The sequence below is a fragment of the Podarcis erhardii genome, assembly GCF_964252035.2.
Source record: "Podarcis erhardii genome assembly, chromosome: 3".
Classification (NCBI taxonomy): Eukaryota; Metazoa; Chordata; class Lepidosauria; order Squamata; family Lacertidae; genus Podarcis; species Podarcis erhardii.
In genome coordinates this window covers 3,136,255-3,161,872 of record NC_138507.1, presented here as the reverse complement: position 1 = coordinate 3,161,872, position 25,618 = coordinate 3,136,255, and the positions used below count along the sequence as shown (strand labels likewise).

At 37.3% G+C, this 25,618-nt stretch overlaps 1 protein-coding gene across 4 annotated transcripts in view; it reads left to right on the top strand.

Moving 5' to 3' along the window:
• Positions 1–25,618, top strand: part of EHBP1 (EH domain binding protein 1) — a 279,413-nt gene that overhangs the window by 160,870 nt on the left and 92,925 nt on the right. For all 4 annotated transcript variants that reach the window (XM_081855472.1, XM_081855475.1, XM_081855473.1 and 1 more), the window contains 4 exons: positions 4,784–4,962; positions 5,603–5,651; positions 13,304–14,203; positions 19,173–19,316. In XM_081855472.1, the coding sequence (XP_081711598.1) occupies positions 4,784–4,962; positions 5,603–5,651; positions 13,304–14,203; positions 19,173–19,316 (1,272 nt within the window). The remainder of the gene's footprint in view (positions 1–4,783; positions 4,963–5,602; positions 5,652–13,303; positions 14,204–19,172; positions 19,317–25,618) is intronic.

Below are 25,618 nucleotides of genomic sequence, written 5' to 3'. Positions count from 1 at the left end.
GAATCCCATGTAAGCAAGTACTTGAAAGAGAATTTCAGACACTGTCTGTGATAATATTTATCAAGAATTGCTTTTCTCCATTTGCTGTGTTCCTGTTAATCTAGCAAAGAATACATGCCAGAAGGTGTGCTGCTGCTTTTGTTTGCACACCTGTTTCTGAGAATAGAAAATAGTGTACATGTTCCTCAGGTTGTTGTTTTTTTAAAAGAATTAACACTAGGCTTTTCCTCCTGCCTTTCTTAAATTGATTTCATAGCATTTTCCCCCTTTGCTGCCATTCATATTTTCATTAGTGTACCATGATTGCTTTTAGCTACCTTTGCTACACATAAACAGTAAATTTACCAGAGGTATAATACATTGATCTGTATTTCTCCTCCTCTCAATCCACGGAAGGTGCTAAATCCAGGGAGCAAAGGACACTGGTGCAGAATATTGTCATCATTAGACAGAAATGCAGTGTCTATCTTGCATACTGTGTTTGAAAAGTAAGTTTAAGCACGGAATACCAGTTTAAGATTGTTTGTTTGTTTATTTATTTGCCGTTGGGAAGTGTACTTTTATAGTTTCATTTCTAATAAGAGAATGCTTATTTCTACAGAAAATGTGCAAACCCTACATTCGATCAAAGTAATATTGATTTAAATAATTTCTTGTCATTTCTTCCCGCCTGAATTTTAGTTATCATCTGAAAAGCAAATTGTTTACTTTATGTTAGACACCTGCAATTAAGACATTTGAAGAGTAGTTTGGCCATGAGTCATTTGAAAGTCAGCTAAAAACAAACTGACTAGAACACCATAAGCTTGTTAGTGAATTCAGCTAGGTAGCCGTGTTGGTCTGACGCAGTCAAAATGAATAAAAAAATTGTCCAGTAGCACCTTAGAGACCAACTAAGTATGTTCTGGGTATAAGCTTTCGTGTGCATGCACACTTCCTCAGATACACTGAAACAGAAGTCAGCACACCCTTACATATAGTGGGAGGGTGGGGTGGGGTTTTTCTCAGTAGGGTAGCAGGACATGGGTGATTGAACCAGGTTTACCATCCCATTGAGTCAATCACCCTTGTTATTGTAGTTTTAACTAGTGAATTCAGAATCACATTGATAAATGCTTATGAGATGGGAGCAGTATTTATTACTTGGACAATCTTTGCTTGATGACTCTGCTGGGACCTCTCTTTGATCAAATGCCTTCTTAACTACTTCTGTTTATGATTTTAAAATGTTGTGTATGATCTTGTGTATGTCTACAAAGCTTAGGTTTACCTACATGCCTACATAGCTTAGATTTGCAGTTTAAGAAAGAGGGGGAGATGGAAAGAGGGAAGGAGGTGAATAGGCGATGGCATTGAAGAAAAAGAGTAGCAGAATATGGATGTTCATCATGTTTAAAGATTATGTTTCATTTCTCTCAGTTAGGCTTTCAGGACAAAGTTTCCCATTGATTCACTATCTCCTCCACTCCTTAGGATTTGGTTAAGACCCAGCTTCAAATCCCCATTCATCGCCACCACCACTGCCAAGCTTTCTATGAGGAAATCTGTTTACAGATGCACATTTTTGTGGTATTTTTATTTTTTAAATATATGTTCAGAGTACCCAACTCACAAATCAGGAATGTGGCAGTTGTAAAGCATTGAATTGAGGGCTACTTAATATATGTATCACTGTTGAAGTAATACACACTATGATTAAATCCTGTGTCTAAAATTTACTAAAAATTAGTGGTTCCACCGCTGGCTTGTAGATTGCCCTCAAGGGAATGCAGCTTTCAAGAGAAAAATTTGTTTTCTACCTCTGTGCTAACCTTCCTTATAGTATGTATAGCCTTTCTGCTATACATTCCAGAGGGATGTGCACTGTTGGCAGGGTTTCTTGTGCAATTTTTGCAAACATGTTCAGGAGTGGAAAAACTTTACATTCTCATTTTAATTGCCCTCACTTGCCTCCAGTGATATCGCATAGCCAAATATGATTGTGTGTGTTTTTTCTTTGTTTTTTAATTGTGTGATATCATGCCAGATGAAATATCATTATGTTCCCTAATTGTGTGGGATCGTCCATTTGACTAAACTGGAAAAGAAAAGCAGTTTATGGGAGTGGATGGGAATCACAATAATGAAGCAACACCTGGGAACCGCAGCACAGAACAGAATTAGGGAAAAGTGAAAATTCACACAGTGCTTTTGATATTTACACTGCATCAATAATTACAGATTTTGATCCAGATATAGTCTTCATAAAATTAACCAGCAAATCCATTCTTCAGTTGGGCAAGATCTTTTTAATTTAAGGTTATTTACACCTCAGCCTAATCCATTACATGGCCATTGTATTGTAATCCATGGGGTTTATATCCATACAGTATGTTTAGAAGTGAACTGCTGGTCTCATCAGTTTGAATAACGTTTACTTTACTTGAGTCTCTGGTTAGGCTGTGACCAAAAGTATGTTTTATTGACTAGTGTGCTTCATATTTATATTAAATTTTGACCTGGGCTCTACTGATTCAGAATCCCCGCTTAGCTTCAAAATTTTCTGGGTGGCATTGGATCAGTCGTTTGTTCAAAACCTAACCTATTTCATGGTGATCTTTTGAAGACAGAGAAGGGTGGGGGGCATGTACACCATCTTAGGATTTTTGAAGGGCAAGTGGAGATAAAAATGTAATAAATTCTGGGTGGTATTAAAGTAATCCATTCTGTTAGCACAAAGATTTCCACTTTCAAAATGGGACTTGCCCCACTCTCCTTCCCCTGTGCATGCTCCACACCCTTCCCAAATCTGCTCTAGGGATGCCGGTGGCTCTGTGGTCTAAACCACTGAGCCTCTTGGGCTTGCCAATTGCAAGGTCGGTGGTTCAAATCCCCGCGACAGGGTGAGCTCCCGTTGCTCTGTCCCATCTCCTGTCAACCTAGCAGTTTGAAAGCATACCAGCGTGAGTAGATAAACAGATACCACTGTGACAGGAAGGTAAACAGCATTTCCATGCACTCTGGTTTCTGTCACAGTGTCCCGTTGAGACAGAAGCGGTTTAGTCCTGCTGGCTACATGACCCGGAAAACTGTCCATGGACAAACGCCAGCTCCCTCGGCCTGAAAGCAAGATTAGCACCGCTACCCCAGTCGCTTTTGACTGGACTTAACCGTCCATGGGTCCTTTACCTTTACCCAGAGGGTTGAGAGAACCCCAATATTTAAGGGGTGTGCAGGAGGAGGAAATAGGGGTGGTGTTCTGTTGTGCATGCAGAAACCCTTGCATTGAAGGAGCATTCACTTAGCGCTATGTTGGATTTCACCTAAAGTATTTCAGGCATTAACCCTTTCCATTGCTCTTTACTTGCTTGTGAATGTTTGCAAATGTTTGTAATCTACAATTTGTCTGTCACCAGAAAAACCTTTTTACTCTTCTTTCAGTTTTACCTGTTACTTGCACTTAAGCATCCATCACTACTGTAGGCATAGATCCAAGCATTAAAACCGAAAGCAGTGACAACATACAATTTTTTCCAAGTTATTTGGCATTGTATGTCTGTGCTGCTGAAGGGTATATGAATTAGATAATAACATTCTGCTTATCTGTGAATTTGTTTATTTAATCACAGCTTATTAGTCTAACAGTCAATAAAAATGAGAAATTACCTTTGTGGTATTTCTGTTCCAGTGACTGTAAGCAGCCCATGAGCACTAAAAGCATAAATCAGTTGACAGTTGACAGTTTTAATTGCTTAGCACTGGCATGCTTTAGTCAAGGGAGGGCATCGTTGGTCTTTCAAAGTTAGGCATGCTGGTTAGGATTATTTCTTTGTAAATGTGTGCTGTTGAGAAGTACTAACAACTTTTTTAACCTCTGAATTTGACAGCCCTTGTGTACTTGGCATTCTTGCTGTACACTTATGGAATACTATGGTTTCTCTTCAGATCGTATGAATCTATCTTACAGAATTCCACACACACACCTCCCCCCAAGCTAAATGATCACATTAAGGTTCATGAATGAATGCCTTCCTTTTGTCAAACTAGTTCTTGAGAGGTTTGCATATATATTCCAGCTGAACAGTCCTGCACATTTAAATGTGGATAGGAAATATTTTTAAGCTTTTAAAAAAACTAACAAATATTTTATGTGAAAGCTGGGGGGGGGTTACCTTTCAGATACAGAGAACTGAAAGAATAGATGCCAATGTCTTAAAATAAAATAAAATAAAATAAAATAAAATTATTACTAACATATTCCAGTTTAAGTCCCTATAACTGTTTGTCATCATACAGCAACTCACATTCTGAATTTGATTTTTTTATTCCAGAGCAGGAAATCTCAACTTGTGGTCAACTTTGACCCTGATATGTTTTGCTTTTGGATAATCACAATGCTGACTGTCTTCATTAAACGTGAAATGTCTTTATGAGGATGTTTTTACAAGACTGAATTTTGAATAACTTCTGTAAGAATGTGTGACATAACTACATACTATGCAATAATGTGCCTAAAGTCTTTAAGCACTTAATGTTAGTATTTCTCTCAGTATAGTTGGCCTGTTCTTTTTTGTAACGTTCAAATCCTATATAGCACATCCTTCAGAGACAAATGCCAAAGGCTAAGTCTGTAAATAATGACTTGAGATTTGTGTCTTTTTTCCAAGTTACAATGATTGTAAACTGACAGCTTTGAAGGACCTAAACTGACATCAAAGGATGCAAATTGTCTAGGCAGGTCAATTAATGATTTCTCATCTTCCATTACATTATATAATGTTAGCTTTTTTCCTGTTTTTTTCAGCCAAGCCCAAAACCAAGTCCTGTTTTGGGGAGGAAGACAAATGCTAGTCAGTCACTTCTTGCTTGGTGCAAAGAAGTTACAAAAAACTATAGGGGAGTGAAAATCACCAATTTCACTACATCCTGGCGAAATGGATTATCCTTTTGTGCAATATTACACCACTTTAGGCCTGACCTAATGTAAGTAGAAGCATTTTGTCTTTGTGTTTGAAGTTTTTTCTTATTGTGGTGAAATAAACATGGCAACTTTAATTTCCTGGATTATGTCTCTTTCATTTCTATTTCAGGTTTTTTTTTAATGCTATCCTGCAGGGTGCAGCAGAAATGTACATATGTCCATACCTTATGGCGTTTCTGACACTTTCTCCAAAACCATTCCTATTTCCCTTTCACTTGATTTTGGTGTGGATGTTTTTCTTTCTAATCTTATACAAAGAACTGACTTGAAGATGATTATGAAAATTGTGTTGGTGTTGAAATGAGATGAGACAAATAAGCCTGTAGCTCTATTGTACTGACAACGAAGGATTACCTCATAGAAAATTTGGTTGTCAAAGCTAGCCTCAAGTCCCTGCCTTAACTTCTCTTTTTAGATGGAAAGCTTCAGGCAATGAAACATGCAATCTCTATATTTTTATTTATGTATTTATTCTTTTAATTTTCTACACTATTAGTTTTGCTGATTGGATTGCAGTGAAATTGCTAGTTACTGTTTGATGCTGTTTTATGTTGAATTCTTTTTTTAAGACAGTGGTTTGTTTTAAAAACTGCTGCTTTTATCAAGTACTTTACATACCTACTGTGCCATTTCCCCCCTCAGCGACTACAAGTCTCTGAATCCTCAAGATATTAAAGAGAACAACAAAAAGGTAAGAAGTGCTAGAGGGAAGGGAGAAAATAGATATAGCTACAGTTTTGGATCACGGAAGGTTTTTATTAATTTTGTGGGTGTGAGGTTGTTTGGTAAGGTCATAACTGTACCTCACAGAAGGTTTTGAGCCTCCTGTGATTCAAATGGGATGCATTATTGACTCTAGTTTGTCATAGTTTTAAACATTCATGACAAATGTCATGATGGCATTAGGGTTTCATGTTTATATGGGCCTACATTAAGAGAGAGAGAGAGAGAGAGGGAGAGGAGGAAGAGCGGTAGGTCTCTTGTGATCATTCTGTTTTTTGTAATAATTTAATTTAAATTACAAAATATCATTGTTCAGTAATTATCTTGCTTCAAGGCTTGCTTGGTCACTACTTTAATATGAACGCTGTCATTGGTATGGTTATAATAAGCACTGTTTTGACTATGGCTTTTATTTTACGAAAGAGAAATGGAGATAACACTTCACATAGACTTTTATCCAGCGCAGTCAATTAAACTAGCGGTAAGGTGCATTGAGTTTTTATATTATGCAGAGTATGAAACAATGTTTTTGGTTGGTAACAAGATATATTTTTAAAAAGAATGCAAAAATATTAATGAAGTACTGTCTGATAGTGTTCTGGGTCCAGGTTTATAATCCTCAGTAATATTAGGTAATCTAATACCCTTTTGATGTAAAGGTTATAAAGGAACATTCTGAATTGAGTTCAGTGATTTGAGACTCAGTCTAAGAATCACAAGGAGACATTTTGGTACTTAACGCTGCTTGCTACAAAAGTATTTTACTGTAGTTACAAATTTTAATTTCCATAAGATTCTAGGGCATTGGCCCTAGAGGGATCTATTTAAAAATTGCTCATTTTCCACTTGATTCGCCTGCAACAAAACTAAGTGCAAATCAGCTCAATTTGTTTTATTAGCTGTTTTTTCATCTAGGCAATGTGACTTTATACTTCTAACTGATCATTTTTAAATTAGCTACAAAATTCAAGATAATGCGTAGGAAAATTAAATACCCTCCTTAAAATGCCACCTTTTTCTGTACGCAGTAGATTTACATAATTCATTCAGGAAATCCAAACATATGTTTCATATGGGAAGCGTGTGTGATGAATGATTGATTGATAGAATAATGAAGTTACATGAAAACTATAGTATATGTAATTTTCCAGTATTATAAAAGGAGTGAACTTTAAGTGCATGTTCATGCTCTTCGAACACAGAAGAGTCATCAAAAACACACGGGTGATTTCTGACTAAAGTCACTGAAATTATTTAAGTCCATTAATTCATTGTATCTACTCTGAGTACGACTAACACTGACTATCACCCCATTCTATCATTTCAGTAGCTACTGTTTGTTGGAAGAAATTAATGAGAGATTTTTGAACTAGAAGTAGATGCATTGCCATCTTTTTCGGCATTATGTGTTAAGCTGTCTGATGACCTAAGAGGATTATCTGTGACATCACACTGATTTCTGTTGCAGTGTGTTTTAACATCAAAATCCTATGATTGTACAAGCTAATCAAACATGACTGAGGTCCTTTGAGTATAAGAGCTAATCAAACATGATTATAAGTCACAGTAAATAGTAGTTTGATTTATGAACAAATGGTGTTAAATGTACAAATCAATTAGGTAATTATCATTCATAAAAAATATGACTAGGAAGTGGAGAGTCATTTTAACAGAAAATGTATTAGCCCATTTTTATAATGTTAACTCAGTCTCTTTATTAAAGAAGCAATTGTTGATGCCATGCTGTGGTGTTTTTTCATTCTTTCATCACTTTGCAACTCTTTGCCTGACAGCAACACTGAGTATCTCAGTTGCTTCCTGCAGATTTATTTCCTAAGCTCTCACAGTTCTGCCTGATAACCCTGCATGCCCTTGATTGGAATGAGCACAGCCCTGGGAACAATTGCCAAGTATAAATTCCATGCAGATGTGTAACACATTTGACAATGAATGACTCCTCCTGACCAATTAATGAATAAATAACACCCTTTTTTGTCCCTCTCTGTTCTGTCCTGCAAATTGACAGAGGAAAGGAAAATGCATTGAGGACTCTGGCTTTAGCTATAAGCATTAATGTTCAGAAATGCAACTGTGTTACAGGAGACTTTGCCTGTCAATTATATTTTTTCCTAAACAGGTAACTTTGATGTGAGTCATTTTATACAATTACGTATCATGGCATCACAAAAGCATGTCATCAGAGTGTCCTCTAAAACCTTTTCCTACACTAAGGCTGCAGTCCCATTCATGCTTTCCAGGAAGTAAGCCTCACTGAGGGATTTAGGCAAGCAGGACTGAAAGGATGTGGGACATACTTACCTCTGACATCTGACCTTGACCAATATGGCAATGTGTTAAATAATAGAGATATGTTTAGAATAGTGCCTCTGGTGATCTTGCTGATGAGCTGCAGTTGACACCTGAAGTCACCTAGTGCAAGAATGCTGTTTCTGTCTTTAAAAAAGCCTTCATTAGGAAACATTTATAGTTCAAAACCCATTTCAAAGATTTGATGTACAGACTGTTAGAAAATGTTAGAAAATATACAAATTTAATGAATTAAGATGAAGAAGAAGAAGTTGGTCCCCCAAAATGAACTTAAAAGTCAGAATGCCTTAAAAAAATGTCTTCTGTTCGATTGCTAAAACCTAACCATTTGTCCTTATTTAACATAAATGCATGTTTTGTAATATGATACTGACATAGTTATTTCTATACACTACACCATTCACAGTGCTTATATGCTGGGAGAGAAATATGTTGGATATAAATTAAAGGGCTTCAGTTAAAGACTTCATATTTTTACTTCGCAATCTGGGAAGCATTAAAAATATACCATAGATTCAGCTGCTGCTAATCAGTTTAGTTCATTTTGGCTTTACTGAATAGTTCATATTATATATAATATTTCCTATGATGAAAATTTGTTTCCTTCTTATGAATACATATATAAATATTACAACATATTTGAAAATATACCAAAATTAGGTAAGGGGATTTAGCAAATCCTGATCCAGCAAAACAGATCTATGGCCTGGAAGTGAATGTTTCCTCTGAGCGCACAGAAACTGCTGTACCATAACTATCATTGGGAACCATGTATGCTCATAGTCCTCTGGGCTGAGATCTTGTTTTGTAACAGAACAAAACTGAGGCTTCATCCACACTTCCTTTTGTGCCACACATTCCAGACACAGGTCCAGGATTTCTAGGTCTGTGTCCGAGCTGGGGTTTCTTTTGTCCCTTTGCTTTCCCTGGGAAAATCCATGGTTTACCACTGAATCAGAAGAAATTCTGTCCCCCATCCCCCCCAATTCAACAGTAAACAGCAGGTTTTCCTGGGGAAAGCTGTGGGACAAAAAAACCCAAAAAACCCCCGCTCAGACACAGACCTAGAAATCCTGGACCTGAGAGTTTATCAACAAAATAACCTACCTGCATCCTGTAACCTAGATTAGTTCCCAAAGGCCATGTTTTTTTAATGGTATTTAAGGGGGCCACCACTAAAAAGTCCCTGTTCCATATGCACTTTCACATTCAGGCATCTGAAATGGATATGTTAGCTCACTTAACATAGAATAGATAAAGTGCAGCTGTCTTTTTGTGTTCCTGGGTTTTTCTATGGCTGTATTGATCTTCTCTATTAGTAATTGTTTATACCATATAAAACATATTTATACCATTGTTCATCCCAAAAAAGGCTCCAAATGGTTTACAAATATCAGAAATAAGATTATGTCTACCATCAAGCAATAACAACTATAAAGCTTTATTTAGCAGCTATTAGACAACCTGTTGAGATGATATCAAGACTTGCAAAATTTGCACTACATTAAACATATCAATTAAACCTTCACTGAGTTTTACAATGTCTCATTTTCAGGATTTATACCCTATCTTATCATAGTGAAATCTCACGGCAGTTAAAACTGTGGTTACTCAGAGTAGAACCTTTGCAATTAATGCACCTAGCTTAATTGTGTTCATCAGTTTCAGTGGGTCTATTCTGAGTACAATGTATTTGAATAAATAAATAGAAAAACAATAGCAAAATTCCACAGAGAAACAGCAAATATAGAAAAGCAGCCAGTTCCCACTAAAAAGGAGAGATGTGAATAGTTTAAAAACAAACCAAACAGTTAGATGCCACTGAAAGCTCAAGAGCGCAAGGTAGACCTCGCCTGGCAGGTTAAAGATAGTAACAAAGGTACCAGGTGAACATATGTTAGGAATTAGTTTGGCAGTTTTGGTGCTACCACTGGAAAGGCCTCTTTCTGGTAGCAGCCTAGCCTTAGAAGGCATGACAACTAGAGAAGGGCCTTCTGTAAAGTTCTTCACAAGTGAGCCACCCATGTGCAAGAGGCTGTCCTTCAGATACGCCAGGCCCACAGCATTTAGGGCTTTAAAGGTCAAGACTAACAACTTGAATTGAGCCCAGAAGCAAACTGGTAGTCAATAAAACTATTTCAGTCCTGTCCTTATAATATTTTTGGCAGCCAATTTCAGACAACACCATGACCGCCACATTTTGAAGCAACGGCAATTTCCACAACCAACTTCAAGGGCAGCCTCAAGACCAAAATGTTACAGAAATCGAGCTTAGATGTTGCCAGAGTGGCTGGGAAAACCCAGCCAGATGGGCGGGGTATAAATAATAATAAAAGAAGAAGGGATTCAATTGGTGTACCAGCCAAAGCTGATAAAAGGCACCATAGGCTACTGAAGTTAGCTGGGTATCCAGCCAGATCCAGCAGGAAAGTTGAACCAAGCAGCACCCTCAGGCTGTGAACCTGAACTTTAAAGATGGGAGTGCAGGGTTGTGGCTTTTTGACTATGTTCATAGTATATAATTATGCACATATGACATTTAAATATCCCAACTAAAGAATCACCTTCTAAAAGAGGATAACCTACCGTATTTTAACAACACAGTCTTGAAACATTCTGGACAGTAACTTATAACAATATTTTCACAAACAGATATTGTCCTTGCAACTCATACATTTTTCCCCTCCTGAAATGACTACAAACAACACCAGAGTTTTCAAAAGTGCTTTCAAGGAATTCAGATTAAAGACAATTTTCTCTCTCTCCCACTTTTGATTATGATTCTAACTTGTTATCTTAACAATTTAACACAGTTTGCATTCTACCCCTCTAAACGATTGTTTCATCTTTTCTATTAAAAGTGAGATCAGTGAGTGGAAATTATTTGTTTTTCTCAAAAGTGCCTATAAATTGAAATAATGTCCATAGTTCCTTTTTAAAAAGCCTTCCTTGAAATACAATACTATTTCTTCAAGACCTATGTAGGATAGTAATAATTAATTGTAAATTGAGAAACAGCTGTGATTCTCCAAAACTGGAAAAACCTGATGCATGTGCATTCTTTGAAAGGCTAGTAGAAGAAGTGGCCGCCCATGCTTTACTTAGCAGTTTGCTAGAAGTTAAATGATGAGTAACTGCTTGCAAAGTCAGACACTGGTTAGATTTTTGATAAATAGATAGATGGCTAGATTAAACAGAGTGAAACAACATAGAGTGGCAGATTGTTGTTATCTGATTACACTTTCAGACCAATCCAGATTTTCATAGGTGGTAGAAAAATGATCACCAATGATAAATATGTACCAAAATGGATTTGTGTAGTATAGCTTCATATTTTTCTTTGTTATTTTACTTCCTTATTTTTAAAAGTGATCAGCATGCTCTCTCTTTTTTTCTTTGCTCCAGCTTAAAGCATTTTTAAAGATTACCGTATTTTTTGGTCTATAAGACTCACTTTTTCCCTCCTAAAAAGTAAGGGGAAATGTGTGTGCGTCTTATGGAGCGAATGCAGGCTTCACAGCTATCACAGAAGCCAGAACAGCAAGAGGGATCGCTGCTTTCACTGCGCAGCGATCCCTCTTGCTGTTCTGGCTTCTGAGATTCAGAATATTTTTTTCTTGTTTTCCTCCTCCAAAAACTAGGTGTGTCTTGTGGTCTGGTGCATCTTACAGAGCGAAAAATACGGTACTTGTTTCTTCCTGCTATAAGCAAGAATCATTTAACAAGACTGTAGGCAATATTTAAAGGGCAGTTGTTTTGTGTAGAACTCTGCCTCTATTATTATTGCTACCCAAATGCTTATTGTTATGATGGGTGGCAGGGATGTGAAGCTATTTCTTGCATACTTTGGAAGAGTGTCTCTGTGGACTCTGCACAGAGAAACAAATTGTGCCACCATGGAGGATTCTGTCAGTGAGGGACGAACCAGTCAGGGTCAAGGGTAGAAAGCTAGTTATGTAATTATCAACAACTGGAGCCTACATTTGCTTGTTTTCCTATTCCCACCACACACACAGCTGCCACTTTTCTACTGTCTCTATTAAAGTGAAAGCCTGCAAGCAGGTACTGTGTTCATTTGTTTTTAAACTTCACACAACACTTATAAAATGATAGGTATATAACAACAACAACAACAACAACAACAACAACAACAACAACAATGATATAGTTACTTTGAATTTACTGCAAGAGTATCTCTTAAAGTGCAGCTTTTTATCTATTCTCATATCTGAGGAAAAGTAAGTGGAGTGTGCTAAACCTCCTCTCTGTCCCTGTGACTCTTGGCCATTATGAAGGGAGCCTGTTCTTATATGCACAGATCTATTTCTTTATCTGCATAGCCCCATCCTATATTCTGCATCCTCATTGCACTAGAGGAGGGTTGCCATATTTCAAAGAGTGGCAAAGTTGTTGAGCCCAGGCAAAATCCCAGATATGTCTGGGAAATTCCAAACATATTGCAGGGTGTGATAGTGTTTGCGTGTGAATGCATGTATACGGAGAGAGAAAGAGATTGTTAAGATTAAAAATGTGTAGGCTGAATGAAAAGAACTTTGTTTTGTGATTGTCTCCCTGAGATGGGTTGATCATCTGGATCCTTAGGCCCAGTTCACACAAACAAATGAGATGGTTAACCATTAAAAAACAAACAAAAACAGCTGCACTTTGATTGCAGATGAAGGCATGCATAATTGAATGTACCTTCATACAGAACTATCCCTGCACACAGAGCAGTTAATGTCATCAAGACATACCGCCCCCCGCCCCCCCGGTCATCTCTGTCCCCCCCCTTATTTCTTATTATCATTGTTGCTATTTTAAAATAGTATGGGAAACAACTTTACAGTATATTATAAATATATAATAGTAATAGTACTTTATCAACAGCACAACACTTCTTTCAATTTCAGCAAACGGATCTCTGACCATATCTTATTTGAAGCCAATGTGAAATTTCAGTGTTGATTTCAATTGTGCTGAACGTGATCTCAAAAGAAACTCAATTCAGAATCATAAGTGTTTCCCAACACTATTGTATACTTCTTTTCAGTGTGTACTATCAAAGAATCATAGAGTTGCAGAGTTGTAAGGAACCCCAATGGTAATCTAGTTCAGTCCCCTGCAATGCAGGAATCTCAGGAAAGCATCCATGAAAGATGGCCATCCAATATTTATTTATTTTATATTAAATGTTTGTAATCCTTTTAAGATTGCACAATGAAAACATTGACTTGAAAACATTGACTTGTCTTGTACAATGAAAACATTCACTTTGTTTCTGTTTATTTTAAGGCCTATGATGGATTTGCCAGTTTAGGAATATCCCGGCTGCTAGAACCTTCTGACATGGTTTTGTTAGCAATTCCTGACAAACTGACTGTTATGACCTATCTTTATCAAATCCGGGCACATTTCAGTGGGCAAGAGCTAAATGTGGTTCAGATCGAAGAGAACAGTAGCAAAAGCACATACAAAGTGGGCAACTATGAAACAGACCCAAACAGTTCTGTTGATCAGGAAAAGTTTTATGCAGAACTAAATGACCTGAAACGGGAGCCAGAACTGCAGGAGCCTGAAGGGAGTTTGGCTGACACTGTTTTTCAGGGTGACTCTGTATTTATAAATGAGAGTGGAACTGGCAAGTCAGAAAGTGAGTGTCAGACACCAGATCAGCATCTAAGCCTAAATGTGGCTTCCCCTTCCTCTCACAGGACTAAAAGTGACACAGATCAACAAAAACAACAACAAAGCTTAGGAAGGACTTCTGGACTTGAGGAAACTGTGAAAAGCAGCACAGCACAAGCACAGCCCTTATTGGGGAGGAGAAAACTACTAAAAGCAGACACGTTGGATCTGAGTGATTTGGCACAAGTTAGCGATCCAAAAAGGGATGCTTTCCCAGAAACTTTATGTGATGAGACTGACAAAAAAGAACATCAAAATTCTGACATTACCATTAATTTCTCAGAACTAGAAAAACATGAACATCCAGATGTCAGGGAAAGAAGGAAATTGGGTTCTGAATTACATGTTGAAAAACCAGAATTGGGAGATAAACCTGGATATTCCCACAGTAGGGATGCAGAGGTTGATAAGAAATGTAATGCCTCTCAGAGGCAAATGGAGACTGACTCTGAATTTGAGACCAAAACAGCTATAACTCCAACAGATCTGACTGCAAAAACTGCACAGGTAAGGAAACAGGAAAAATTTGCGGAATAGTGCAGTGTAACTTCTCTAAAATTTGAACATGCAATGCTATGTTGCATCATGTTAACTTTAAAGCACAGCTTGTTTTTTATTGTATGGCTCAGCAAATATATAACTACAGGTAGATAATTTTGAAAACACATTGCATTGGAAGGAACTTCTAGCATCCTTTTTCCATGCTGTTGATCCTTTCTGTTTGAATGTTCTGTCTGTCTCCTGTTTCAGAAAATCATTTTGTATAATAAGCTTACTCAAACAGTCTGGGTTTTACGTGTTTTTCTTATGGAATGCAGAGTTATTTAATGTACATAATATTTAGCATCTGAATGATGACTCATTGAAGTTCTTAATCTACGCCATTCCAGTAGTAACTGCTGCATAGGGCAAGTCCCTTTTCCCATCCCCATGCAGCAGGGGGGTGGCTAAGGCTGGGACGCCGGTGGCTTGCATGGGCTGAACTAAAATGTCATTTTGCAGCCATCCATACTTTTCACCTGCATGCAATACCAGCACTTTAATCCCTATAAAATAATGCTACATTACTTGAATAAAATCACTTACCATTCCTAATAGCATAATGTTAAAATTGCTAAGACCATTGATTGACTCAGGCAGAAATAGCAGGCATGTTTTAGAAAATTATATTGAGCAAGGACATGGAATGCTAACCTGATCATATGATTGTGGATCAGAATGTGGTGATTTCTAATTCCAGCTCTCATGAGAGCACTGTCCAGATTCCATGTTGTCACTTTTTTGTACCAGTAAAAAATGCTTACACTTAAAATATATTTCAAATGTTGGTACAATCTAATTCATGACAACTAGAAAAGCACTTCAAAGGTTTATGCACACTTATAAACACTTGCGAGTCTAATTAAGATTTATCCTGTCTTGCTTAGGCTTAGTTTCCAATATTACAAAATAAGTTTTGCTGCTTCAGAGTTCCTGCATATGGGATGCATACAAATTACTGCATACAAGTTTGAAAAAGTTGTGCAAGTCATTTGCAAAAACCATACGAGTTTGTCTCTACAGCCTTCATACCAGGAGCAGCTGGGGCGGGGAGTGCCCTGGGTTGGTGGACATTTATGTTGAAGTTGATTTTGTCAGCAGCAGCAATATTGTAGAACCTGTGCTCAACCTGCCCTTAGATAGTAATGTGTGTTGCTTTGTTTACTTCAGGTAGTAGGCATTTCTCCCCACCACCACCATTCTATATTTACAACTCCTCTATTCCTGGCATTTTAAGAGTGTGGCAACCCTAGCAAACAAAAAAAGAGTTGGAGCATGTGCAGAGTTTTCATGTCTTAAACTTAACTTATCATAGCACCATCATGACTAAAGGAATAAAATGGGGCTAGTTTCTCAGGTTCTGATTTGCTTGGGAGTAAACACAGTTTTGTTGAAATCCTTCCCAGGGTTCATATGCAGAAATTACACAGAAATAGACCTACCATGTAGTTCTCATAACTGATTGTCAGCTGTACAGCAGTAAACAATCTCCCAAAATTTCAGCCAGTTACCATTTATAGTTTTCATTCTGTAAATGAAAAAAGCGCTCCCCCCCCAAAAAAAAATTATATCCATGCATTCTATTGATTTTTTGCCGTGTGTGTGTGTGTGTGTGTCCCAGTCACTGCTAACCTATGGGGTACAACAAATGTATTGTGGTTTTCAAGAAAAAAATAAATGTAGGAAGCAAATAAAATTTCACACTAAAAACCAAACCAATCAAACAATGACATGGGTTTATTCTGAGACTTTTTACCACCTCAAGACACATTTGAACTTGGCTTGGGGTAGGAAAATACCCCAGATATGTCAGTTTTATATGACACTGGTAGTTTCTTGGGGTTGAAAACTACCCCATGAACTATCTGTGTCAATTTGATACTTTTCTCAAGTGAGGATAAAATAGAAACTTAGCATCACCACCAAATGCAGTTTTTCCCACTGAAAGCTTGACTGGCAATCATGGCATTACTTTTGTGGGGTTGAACTGAAGTTATGCAACACTGAAGGACAAACCACGCACTCATAAGAAAGAGAAAGAACACTGATGATCCAGTCTGAGTAAACTCTTAAGTAAACATGTTGTCTTCAGCAGGTAGTCCCAGAATGACTGAGTTATGCATCTTCTTTTTCCTCAGCATTTTGTAAGACACTCACATTCCACCAGTCTTCACTTCCACATCACACATGTTCTTGACCCAAGAAAAGGAAATCCTCAATTTCCCTGGGAATGAAAAAAGCACCCAAACTTGAGTTTTGTATTAAACAAGTGGGGGAAAGCTGGGAGCGTTTGAGTTTTCAACCTTACCTTGAATGCTAACAAAAGAGTTTCTACATTTTAAAGACTTCCAAAGTTAACACCCGTGGCCCTTCAGATGTTGTTGGACTTCAACTCCCATCATCCGTGTCCAAGCATTAAGGTATAAGTTTGTTGGTCTCTAGTCCCTGGAAATTTCAGCCACAATAAATCTGTTAATTCTAAAAGTGCTACAGAATTCCTCTTTTGAACTGGCTGCTCTTAAATTCACTTGCTCTCACTCATAAATGAGGAAGCAGCTTCCTCCACTCCAAGAATCCCATACATAGTGTGTTCCATTTTAACAGCAAGTTATACATTCTTGAAAGTACCTTAGTCTTAGGTTCTAACAGTTCTGTTTCCAATTTCGATTTCTCCACCTGGAACCCTAACTTTTTGTCATTTTTAAAGACTTCTTTAATCTGAGCGTAACCAGTCTCGCACTTTATCCTTTAATTTCTCCAAACTCTGCAATTTCCAATTGTCTCCATCTTTTTCTAATATTTCCCAATACTTTGGCCATTTGGCCTCCATATTGAGTCTTTTTCGGGCCTTAGCTTCCAATGGTGAAAGCCACCTTGGAGTTTTATTTTCCAATAAGTCTTTATATTTTGTCCAGACATTAAACACTGCCTTTCTGACAATATGGTTCTTAAAAGCCTTATGAATCTTAGCCTTATCATACCATAGATATGCATGCCAACCAAACGCATTGTTGAAACCTTCCAAATCCAATACATCAGTGTCCTCCAGAAGTAGCCAGTCTTTTAACCAGCAGAAAGCTGCTGCTTCATAATACAGCCTTAAGTCTGGCAGGGCAAAGCCCCCTCTTTCTTTCGCATCAGTTAGTATCTTAAACTTGATTCTGGGCTTTTTGCCCTGCCAGACAAATTTGGAAATATCTCTCTGGCACTTCTGGAAGCATTCTGTTTTATCCACAATCTGTAATGTTTGAAACAAAAACAACATTTTTGGCAATACATTCATCTTTACAGCGGCGATTCGGCCTAAAAAAGAAAGTTTCAATCTTGTCCAACTTTCTAGATCTCTCTTAATTTCTGACCAGCATTTCTCATAATTATCCTTAAACAGATTTAGATTTTTTGATGTTATATTTACCCCTAGGTATTTCACTTTTTTAACCACATTTAACTCAGTCTCTTTCTGAAACCATTCTCACTCTGTATCTGTCAAGTTCTTTCCCAATACTTTAGTTTTCTGTTTGTTTAATTTAAATCCCGCCACCCGGCCAAATTCTTGGATCAATTGTAATGCTTTTTTCGTGCTAGGCTCTGGCTCCTGTAGGGTCAAAACTAGGTCATCTGCGAACGGTCCCCCCTAATCATGTTCAAGAGCACCTCCAAGACCAAGATGAATAACAATGGGGAGATAGGGCAACCTTGTCGTGTTTCCTTTTCAATTTTAAACTCTTCCGTAATCACATTGTTAACTATCAGTTTAGCCTTTTGTTCTGAATAGATTGCCTCTATCCCATTTTCAAAGCCCCGTCCCACTCCCATTCCTTCCAGATTTTTCTTCATAAATTTCCAAGAGATGTTATCAAAGGCCTTCTCCGCATCTATAAAAATTAAAACTGCTTTTGTATTAATATTTGTTTGTAAAAGTTCCAAAATGTCAATAATATTCCTTGTATTAGCAAACAAATGTCTGCCAGGGAGAAAGCCTGCTTGGTCCTTATGAATTACTTCATTTAACACTTTCTTAAATCTAGTTGCTAATATGTCTGCAAATATTTTATAATCCACATTTAAAAGGGAGATGGGGCGGTAGTTTTTAAGTTGTGTCTTTTCAGTTTCTGATTTTGGTATCAATGTGATAAAAGCTTCTTTCCACGTTTCCGGCGCCTTCTTCCCCTCCATAATTTCATTGCTGACCTCCATCAGTGGTTGTATCAAGTAATCTTTCAATGTCTTATAGTACTTGGAGGTCAGCCCATCTGGCCCTGGAGATTTGCCCAGTTGCATGTTCTGAATGGCTTGTTCCATCTCTTGTCGTGTTATTCTGCTATTCAGGATTGATCTATTTTCTTGTGACACTTTTGGCAGCCCATTCTTTATCAGAAATTGTTCTATCAAGTTAGTTTATTTCTAGATGACTGGCTCTACATTGGTTCTCTGCTCAACATATGCTTTTAACTGAAAAGATTCTGCTTCACTTCCTACCATGGTCTTAAATGATCCTGTTGCATGCTTGCTATACAGTTTTCCCCACACCTGTGTAGACATTGGCAGCACAGTATAGCATCGCTTTGGCCCCATTCACACATTATGGTAAACCACAATTAAATAGCTTGCTGTGAACAATGAGATGACTCTCAGAAGCAACAAACAATGCTTGCTGATTTAGCAGTACTTTCAAACCTGGACTTTGTGCTTTGTTTCACTCGAAGGTACTACTAAGACTGAACTTTGGCTTCACATTTTGCTCTGAGTAAAACAAACCATGATCCCCACTGAGATAGTAAAGCTGAGGAAGGGATTGTGATTTGCTGCTCCTGCTCATACAAATGGCAGAATGAAAAAGGAGACATTTACCATGGTTTACTGTGACATGCAAATGCATTGTGCATATAGGATAACTGGGGGCTTATTTCTCATTCATTTTTATTTTATATTTAAGCAACGAATGTTATCAAGACAAGAAGAATTAAAAGAACGGGCAAGAGTTCTGCTTGAACAAGCAAGAAGAGATGCAGCTTTGAAGGCAGGAAATAGGCAGCTCTCCAGTTCCACAATCTCAGGCCGCTCTAAGCAACCAAATGATGTAAGGAATATTGGCCATCATGGCTGTTAACAGATTACATATATAGTTTTCCTTTTCTGTCTTTTTTTATTTGGTTAGTGAACTAAATTAACTGTTACTGGACATAATACTAAAGCATAGTAATATGTCGAAGTGGCAGCAGGGTTTATTTATGGGTGATTTTGCCTATCCTACAAGTGCTGAGCGTTCATCTCCTCCAACCAAGAGCTGATTATTTTCCTACTGACTGAGGCCAATGAAAGATCGAAAGTCCGTTGAAAGCAGTGCTCTTTGAGTGCTAGCCGGTTTAAGATATTAGTCAGATGAAAGGCAAAGTTATCTGTCATGTTACAGTGTTTCACCCAGTACTGTTTCTCACAGTGACCCTCCTTTTATCATCAGAATGAATTATTCTCATAGCATTGGAAAGCATAGCTAAGCAAACCTGGGTCCAATGGGGAGGCAGCTGCAGTTGCCTATTGCTCCACCAATAACCTCAATGGTGACCTGGAGGGAACTGTAATCTCTGGAGATGAAAGCTAATTAAATTTTTATGCAATCCTTTCCGAAGCTGAGGTTGCCTGTTGTGTCACATTATGTGCTGTAATTTTGCAATTCTAACCATTTGCACATGAGAAACTGTGCTAGCACTGTAGTGCTCATTTTGCTAATGACTGCAGTATGGCCAAAATCTTTCAAGCCTTTCAATAAACCCTTGATTTGTATTTGCAAGTGTAAACTGCCTTGCCCCAATCTTACCTGGTTTTACTTTTTACTTTACTCATATTTGCACATGTGTAATTGCTGGGAAGGTTTTACATGCTAACCTGTCCAGGCTTCGTAGTGAATAGCTTTTATCCACAGAAAAAAAAATCAATGCAATTGGTCAATGATTTCTCTATGCATCTAGCTTCGAATTCCATTAAGGTGACCTGACTGAATGTTGTATTTACATTTCAGATTGGCATCAAGTTGTTTTTTTATTGTTGTAGTTTAAACTTAAACCATCACAGGAAATTGTATTTAACTGTAATTTGAATTCTTCATGGCATAGAATAATTTTTAAAAAGCTAAACTAAGTACTCCTCATATCAATCTTACATTTTTCATTAACATTATAGGACAATGTACCTAGCTACGATATGCTAAGTACTACACACAACTCTGCCACTGATAGCAGAATTGTGGCCTTGTAACACCTAGTTACTAACCTTCCTGGTGGTTTGTACAATCATTTTGCTCATCTCAGATACTATCCAGTCACAGATTTATCATTAAAGAAGTAGTTTTGCTTAATTTTGAACATCTCCACCTTTGCAATAAGCCTCTAAACACCACATTTATTTTTATCCCTGTTGATATAAAATGTTTATTATTTTTCAGAGGAAACCATGGTAAGAATGATTTATATAGCCTAAGTTAAATCAAGAGTGGTAGACTTTTTTCTTTTTCTTTTGATATAGCTATTCCAATTTACCTTATCATTAAGAATTCCCCTTCCCCTCCCCACCCCAAACATTTTGGCACTGCTCCCTTAATAGTTTATGAAAAGAATTTTCAACAAGGTACAAGGCTTCATAGTTTTCCAAACCTCACTTTCCTCATCATGGGGATAAACTAACGATTGCAGGTTTTTCATCTGATGAGCATAGCAAACTGCATTCATGGTTCACCTCCCTGAGGGGTGTGGGATGCATGTGCCTGAGACTGGTACTTTGTTCTCCAGAAAGAAATGAATGAACATGTCTTTTTATTGTTGTGACACTCATCCAGGTCATTTGCAGCAATCTACTTATTATTTCCTTTTCAATTAAGTTTATCTTATATCTCTTTAAATATCCCACACATATGCAAGCATCAACATATTAGTTCAGTGTTTTGCAATTAAACAAATAGTGATGCAGTTCCCCCCCCCAACTGGAGGGGAGGACAGATATTGTTGTCGTCACAGTTTTCAGATGTCTCTGTAAGAAGTCAGGCAATACATAATTGAATCAAGGGAGATGTGGGAGGAAGATGCAACAAACTTAAAATGGATTTGGAAATTATTCAGAACAATACGTTTCCCCAAATAACCCTGAATCCGTAGTTTCATGAGGCTGCTGGAAATTATATTTGAGCTACTTACTTGCCTTCTTTGGACCCTGGGGAGACCCAGGGGGGACTGTGAGGCAGGATGTCTTGGAAGGAAAATGAAATTACAGTGGTACCTCGAGTTACAAATGCCTCAGGTTACAAACTCCACTAACCTGGAAGAGTTACCTCAAGTTGAGAACTTTGCCCCAGGATGGGAACGGAAATTGTGTGCCTGTGGCACAACGGCAACAAGAGGCCCCATTAGCGAAAGCACGCCTCTAGATAAGAACACTTTCAGGTTAAGAACGGACCTCCGGAACAAATTAAGTTCGTAACTAGAGGTACCACTGTATATCGATTTATATATATATTAGTAACTTTGTACAATGGTACCTCGGTTTATGGACTTAATCCATTCCGGAAGTCTGTTATTAAACCAAAACCATTCTTAAAGCGAGGCACGCTTCCCCTAATGAGGCCTCCCACTGCCGGTGCCCTTCCACTGTTTGGATTCTGTTCTTATACCGAGGTAAAGTTCTCAAACCAAGACACTATTTCCGGTTTTGCACAGTTTGAAAACCAAATCGTTCTTAAACCGGACTGTTCTTAAATCGAGGTACCACTGTACTAACATAACATTTTTTATATGAAATTGTGTTTTTTGTAATATTTTGTTTAAGTTGTCTGTTGTTGCTTCCGTTTATTGTACACCACCTAGAGATATTTTTAGAGTATTAAGCGGTATAGAAATTAAATAATCAAACTACAGTTCCTATAATTCCCTGGGAATTAAACTGGCTGATGCCTGTAGTGAAAATGTATCCCAGCATAACTAACAGTGCTTACCAGGGCCAATTTTATTCTTTTGGAAAGTTGCCGCCCCTTGATGTTACCTCTGCTGATAAAGATAAACTAGAGAATTAGCCGTCCTTGTCAGGGAGGGAGGGAGGCAGGTATGTAGAAGAGGCTCCTTCCATAGGAGGGAATGGCAGCCAGTCAGTTATATGAGAAAAATAAAGTTAAGAACTGGAACAAAAATAAAGTTAAGAACTGGGTTTGCCCCTGTTAACTCCTGAAGAGATCTTGCTTCTATTCCAACTCTTTCAATTTCAGCCTACAGTATTTAGAACCAGTGAAAATTTTAGCCCTCACCCAAACCTTCGTTTTTTGGTCAGCGTGCAGTGAAACAACAGAACTGAGGAATTCGCTTTTATATATGTTGTGCTTTTTCCAAAGTGTGTACCCTAGGACATACCTAAAAGGCCTGTGTAACCACATCTTGGAGAGGAAGATCCATACCGATGAGCAAGCTGTCTTTCAGCCTTTAGTAGTGTTCATATTGTGGAATCCCAATGAGCCTCTGCAAAATCTTAAGCCTTCCTGGAACACAGTCTGAAAACCTGTGAATTAGAGGGACAGAGTAGTTTTAAAATTTGAACTTAATCCCCATATCCTCAATTTCAGCTCATTATTTAAAACAAGATATTTTACATGTTTATATTACTAGCCTCTCTGTGTGTGTAAAAAAAAAAAAGGGTAAGTGTTAAAATGTTGCGACTACACAGTAAGCAAAAAAGGGTACAGATTTTCACCAAAAACAGCTACTTATAGACATGGAAATACTGCATGTGATAAGTTGGAGCAAGATTTATGCTTAAAAGATATCAGTTAGATACATTTATTTATATTACTGTCCTGCCCCAGCAACTTGTGTTAGCTGTATCTAATGCATACTTAATACGAACTTTGTATCCAGGTATATTTCTGTTTTGCCTATTACATATCATTTTCATGTATAGGAGATATTTTAATAGGGAAGTGGAAACTTTTTAACATGCAAACTGACCCATATGAAGCAAAAATAATTTGTGGCAATCTTAATAAATCACCAGACAAGCAATTTCCTAGAAAGGGAATGCTTCACCTGATTTTGGAAGAAAAAAAACCAGATATAATTTTGGCATTAATTAAAACTACAAAAGAGCTGTTCCAGTGTCCATTAAAAATTGTCATATATTAACTTTATTGGTTATTGATCCCATCCAATATTAGTCCCACTACAATCATCACTGTGATACAAACAAAATATGCAGATATTTGGAGGGCTGCTGGTATATTACCAAAAGGCATACGTCGTAGGATGAACAAGTTGAAAGTTGCATTTGACAGAGAGCTGTTAAGCTTCATTTGAAGCTGTTATAAGTAAAATTGTATCTAAATTTTGTGCAATAGAAAGCAAGATATAGATTCTACACAAGACTGTGGACAGGTTTAATTATTATTATTATTATTATTATTATTATTATTATTATTATTTACTTAAGCAAATGGTCAGAACATACTGTTGCACTGCAGTTCGCTACAGCTTTCCGCGATAGAAAGGCTATCTCTCCCTATCCAGAAGGTAACGGCACCTTTGTCTAACTGCCTAAAGAGGCACTACCAAGTTTCTAAATTGTTTGAATTTACATTATCAGTAAATTGCTTATGAGAAATGAGAGAACCAAGAGAATAAGGCTAGCTGCTGTCAATTAAACGTACAACAGATCCCCTTTTAAATATATTGAAGGGTGGGACTTTATAGAAGGCAACCTTGCCCTTTGATGATAATTGGAAAATATTGATTGGGGGGGAGGCTAATCTGTCATGCTGATAATTGTGACCAGATTTAGATATGATCATCAGATTGCCATTAGATTACAAAAGAAACAGTTACTATCTAATTGTTAAAAAGATGGAACATTATTTTGATAATCCCTGAGTGTTGGTATCTTATTCACTGTTGGCCATATTTGTCTTCCATCTATGCCTCTAAAAAGCTGTCAAATGTGGTTTAAGCTGATAAGGGTATTCACAATAATATTTAAATATCATGAATATGAATTTTTTTATAGCTATTTTAAACTGCATATGTTGTCTTAACTGACAGAAAATACAAAACATTTTAAAAAAGCAAACTTGTTCATCTTCTGACGATCTGTGTAGTCTGATCCAGTTTTAATTCACACTAATATTATATTTTTTATGGAGGAACTTTATCTTCTTTTAAGGTTTAAAATGTTTTGATGGCATACCTACTATGTTTTTGTAGTAATTGAAGAGGGAGGCAGAAATGCATTGCTTCAGAGCACAAAATTTGGCATGCACTACACGCATAAATAATACATTTCCTTTTATTGTATATTGTTAGAATCAGATATATTTAATGAGCTCTTTTGCTTTCATAACAAGTAACAAATAAAAATAATCTTGATGTAATATTTATTACATAATGATGTAAATATTATTTGTGGTGCAGAATAGATCGATTTTGTGTTTAAATAAAGTGGTTAATTCCACCACAAGTTATTTTTAACACTTTTGAAGGATGCGGCCTGGGGGGCATCATTTGGGTTACAACAGACATAATTTTTTTGGACTTTTAACTTGCATGTTGTCTGACCTGTGTCATTCACTATCAAACAATACTGAAAATGCCCTGTCAAAATTTAGCAACATGTTTCTAGGACATGTGAAGAAGCACTAGCCTTTTTCAAGAACCCAAATATTTTCTTCTTTGCCCATAAAGACCAGCAGTGAAGTGATCTCTGTTTCAGAGAGATCATTTCTGTACAAAGCCAATACTTTTTCTTAGCACCAGGGATGCTCTTTTTATGCAGTTGCTAATGACCATAAATGTTTTTGTGTGGCTGTTTTCAATTCATCCCAGGATGATATCAACATTACTTAGAGCCGTATGTTTCATTGCCTATTCTGTTATTTCTCAGCATGCACGAGGGTAGAGTTAAAATCTTTATTCATTTCATTTTAAAATGTTTCTTTTGTTCTCCTTATCATGTTTCTGGCTTTCCCAAGGATATATGCCTTGAACGAAAAGTCACATGTGCATTACTAATTGTGTGCCATTGTATTTACAGTTCCTAGTGGTGGCACTGTGAAGCTACTAATTCTTTTGCTTCACTTGATGTAAAATAATCTGAGCTTCTTTGATAGCAGTGAAACAGTATTAATTGTTTTGTACATTTCTTGGTCACTCTACTTAGGTGGTCTTCATAATCTATTAGAACTTTCAGCCAGATTTTTGTAATGTCATGCCTCCAGCGGAGATTAAATTGGTAATTAATGAACAGTCTTTGGCAATGTAAACCACATACCGTTAATTTTCCCCTCTCCCCCCCCTCAACCCCGAATTTTTTAGAAGTTGTCGTCTCTGTCAGAAAGCATTGTGCCACCTTGCTACAGCCCCT